This window comes from Nicotiana sylvestris, chromosome 5 (genome assembly GCF_000393655.2).
Source record: "Nicotiana sylvestris chromosome 5, ASM39365v2, whole genome shotgun sequence".
In the NCBI taxonomy this organism is placed as follows: Eukaryota; Viridiplantae; Streptophyta; class Magnoliopsida; order Solanales; family Solanaceae; genus Nicotiana; species Nicotiana sylvestris.
In genome coordinates, this window is record NC_091061.1 from 162,084,165 (window position 1) to 162,087,591 (window position 3,427).

A 3,427-nucleotide genomic window follows, 5' to 3' on the forward strand; every position below is an offset into this window, starting at 1 on the left:
AAAGTTATCAGGGATGACGGAAGCTTGAATATAAATCGAGACTTTATATATACTTTTAATATATATTTTCTAAATTTTTAATTTTATAACAATTGACATGCAATACATGTATATTATGCTGTAATATATATTGCAACCATAAAAAATACGAACACACTCTTGCATTTCACGTAAGCTATGATGTTTTTGCATAAGTTAAATAAATATTTTTATGATGTAGTATGTCAAAATTTTATTATCTCTCCACAGAGGTTGCACGTAATCAGTCTTTTTGCTTTTAAATATAGATTTCATATTGAAAAAATTATTATCTAATTATACTTCTAATATTTAGAATTTTGAAATTAATTAAGATTTAGCTTTTAAACTTTATCTTATGTGAATTATGATAAACTCCTAATATTCTATAATTTAAAATCAAATTAGATTTTGCTTATTTTTCCCTAAGCTTTTATGAAATTTTGCTTTTGTATTCTTTTATGTCGTCTCTCTGTTGTTTGTGAATTTTTTCTTTTCATTTTTTGTGAAGGCTTTTATTTTAGTATAATTATTTATTATTAAAATTAATTTAAGATGTAACTTAATTTTATTTTAAATATAGTTCGTATTCATCCAAATAACTAAATTGGTAAACAAAATGACAGTCCTTGCTTTATGTTAGCACCCTTTTAAAAGAAATCTCAACCTTATTCAGATTTTTTAATTACTATGAATTTACGCGTTCTACTTTCATATATTAGTTAATAAATTATATCATGATATAGCATAAAAGACAATGAAGGAAACTTTTACATGGGGAATGTGGTTGGGCTTCATCACAATATCAACAAAAATTAAACATTAATTATTTTTAGAAACTTATATTTTTTTAAAATATTTGTTCAATAACTCAAATAAATTATTTAATATTTTTTACATAATTTTTAAAAATTATGTATTTATTGATATAGGTACACGCGCAAAGCGCGTACCCTAAGACTAGTAATATATAATATGAATAGAAGGAAGTGTCATCTACAACCAACCAGTATTAAAGAGTCGGTGCATTCTGTTAATAACCCTGTTGTTCAAACTACAGACCATTAATATAACATATTTCTTGTATTCATTGAATCGATACAAAATCCCTCTAAAAGCGACCTCTATAAACATTGAATTAGCATGCCAATAAGAAATAAAGATGCGCCATAAACCATAGTAGAGAAATGTAACTTATTTTACTTGAAAATGACTAATGTATTGACCAATTTTACTTTTACTCATTCATAAATTAAAATACGATTTACACGTATAACTTCGCTACAATATTGTTGAAAGAAATTATATTAAGAAAATAAATTGAAATTTGAACACACTAAAGGCCAGCTATGAGTTGCTTCAAGAAATGACCTACTCCGAATATATATCATATCTTCCACAAAAATTTCTTAGAACATCTTCCCTACCTTCTTTAATTCAAGAAATCTCCACCAGTAGTTTAATAATCATATGAAACCATAGGTGACAGGTGGCAAAATAAACTCATTTCTTAGTAACTCATTTAATACTTTCATCTTAATCCAAACAAACTTTGTACAAGTTTGGATATGAATCATTAATTAATGGGTGATTTGCATAAATAGGACATTTCGGTGTCACAATAGATTTTTTGACCCCTGTCCTACGAGCAAAACTTCAAGTTTAACAAATGTTGCTCGTCTTCATGGGTAACACTTTTGATTTTTGACCTTAAAGGTTTGCCCATAAGACAACTAGCCCGGGATCAAAAAATCAAGATCATGTATTTTCAAAGTCATTGGGTGTAATTTCCTGTTAATTAATCAGACCTGTTTTGACCTGTTTCAAAAATGACCCAATCCACCTATTTGCCGACTCTATACGAGACATTCCTAACTAAATTCCAAGCCTCAACTACCATTTGCCTTATACGATAGCTTCTTTCATATATAGTATATATAGTTCTCTCATCATTCCCTTTGATCATTGATTAGTAACTTGTGCAACATAACCATATGTTCATGGAAGATCTCAAGGAAAAATCAGAAGCTATCACGTATTCAAATGCTGACCTTGACCATGTTGAAAATGTACAAGAAAAGCCAGTGATGATAAGATGGAAATCAGGAAAAGAAGTGGATCCAAGATTGATTATGCTGCTAGATTTCTTCAGAGACCTCTACTTAAAAAGGGGAGAATTTTTCAAGAAAATATTTCCATTGGATCACGAGGATTTCATTCCAGTATTTGAGAAAATAGGAGCTGTATTTTCAATGAAAGATCAAGAAAAGAAATCTCAGATTATTGGTTTGGAAAGGAGCCCAAGTGAAAGCTCCTTGCATAGGAGTAGAGGAATTGATGAATCTCAATTGAAACTTGAGAGGTTTAAGGTGAAAACCCCAGAGGTTCAATCGGGTGGTGGGGGTGGTGGCGGTGGAGGTGGCGGGGCTAGTGGTGGTCAAGGTAGCACAAAGGCATCCGGTTCCAAATAAGTGAAACGAGTTACATGAAAAGTAAGACAGACAATATGTTCTCACATATTGAATTACACATAGCAAAAAAAAGAAAATTACAGTGTTCATGTATATAAATTAAATTCTTTCGTTAAAGAAATACTTGCGTTGACTTGTGTACAACAAGAAGGTTAATGATTTGTTTATTTCATTTTTAGTTTACATCATTTGTATTTTTTGTTTAATCGTGTTTGGCACAAAATCATGCTTATGTATTTGTTTCAAAGGATGAATATTGCTTCCCTTTGTACTTCTGCTTAATTTGTGACAGTTAAGATTAATTGTTAATCATCTCAATTACTCCTTTAATCTCAAAATTACTAGTACTATTCTTTTTTCAGTTTTTGATAGTTAATTTGATTGATTTTCGGCTTAAACGTACAATATACCAATTCGATATTTGATGACAATATGCATCATCCTAAATGTTCAAACTTCTCAGAAAATACCAATTCGATATTTGATAACAATTCGATTATTTTCAGTTCTTTATCTGGAACGAATGTACTATCATATTGCATATGAAAATCTTCAATGATGTGCTAACCATCATTGCTAATTAAATCAAATCAAATCTTAACATAGTCATAAATGAAATGAATAAAAGAACAAACATATAAAAGCTCGTTTGGATTGGCTTAAAAAAGTAGTTATTGAGCTGTCCAGCTTAATGCTTTTGGCTTATTTTAAGATATTTTAAACTTATTTTAAGCACTTTTTAACTTTGTCAAATACTGGAAAAAATTTAAAAGAGCTTAAAAGCTGATTTGACTAGCTTAAAAGCCGATCCAAACACCTATCACACCTCTTTTTTTCTACACCCCGGAAAGGTGTAAGGGAGTTTTTTTCAATTTAAGTGACAATAGAAACGGGATTATTTTATTTAAAATTCAGAGTCGCCACTTGGGGTAATTTAT

General features: G+C 29.5%; 1 protein-coding gene across 1 annotated transcript; it reads left to right on the plus strand.

Annotated features, from left to right (window-relative positions):
- Positions 1-2,018: 2,018 nt before the first annotated feature.
- On the plus strand, positions 2,019-2,489 carry LOC138869588 (uncharacterized). Its single transcript, XM_070147218.1, has one exon. It carries the CDS (start codon positions 2,019-2,021, stop codon positions 2,487-2,489), a length of 471 nt encoding a protein of 156 aa, XP_070003319.1.
- Positions 2,490-3,427: the final 938 nt, after the last annotated feature.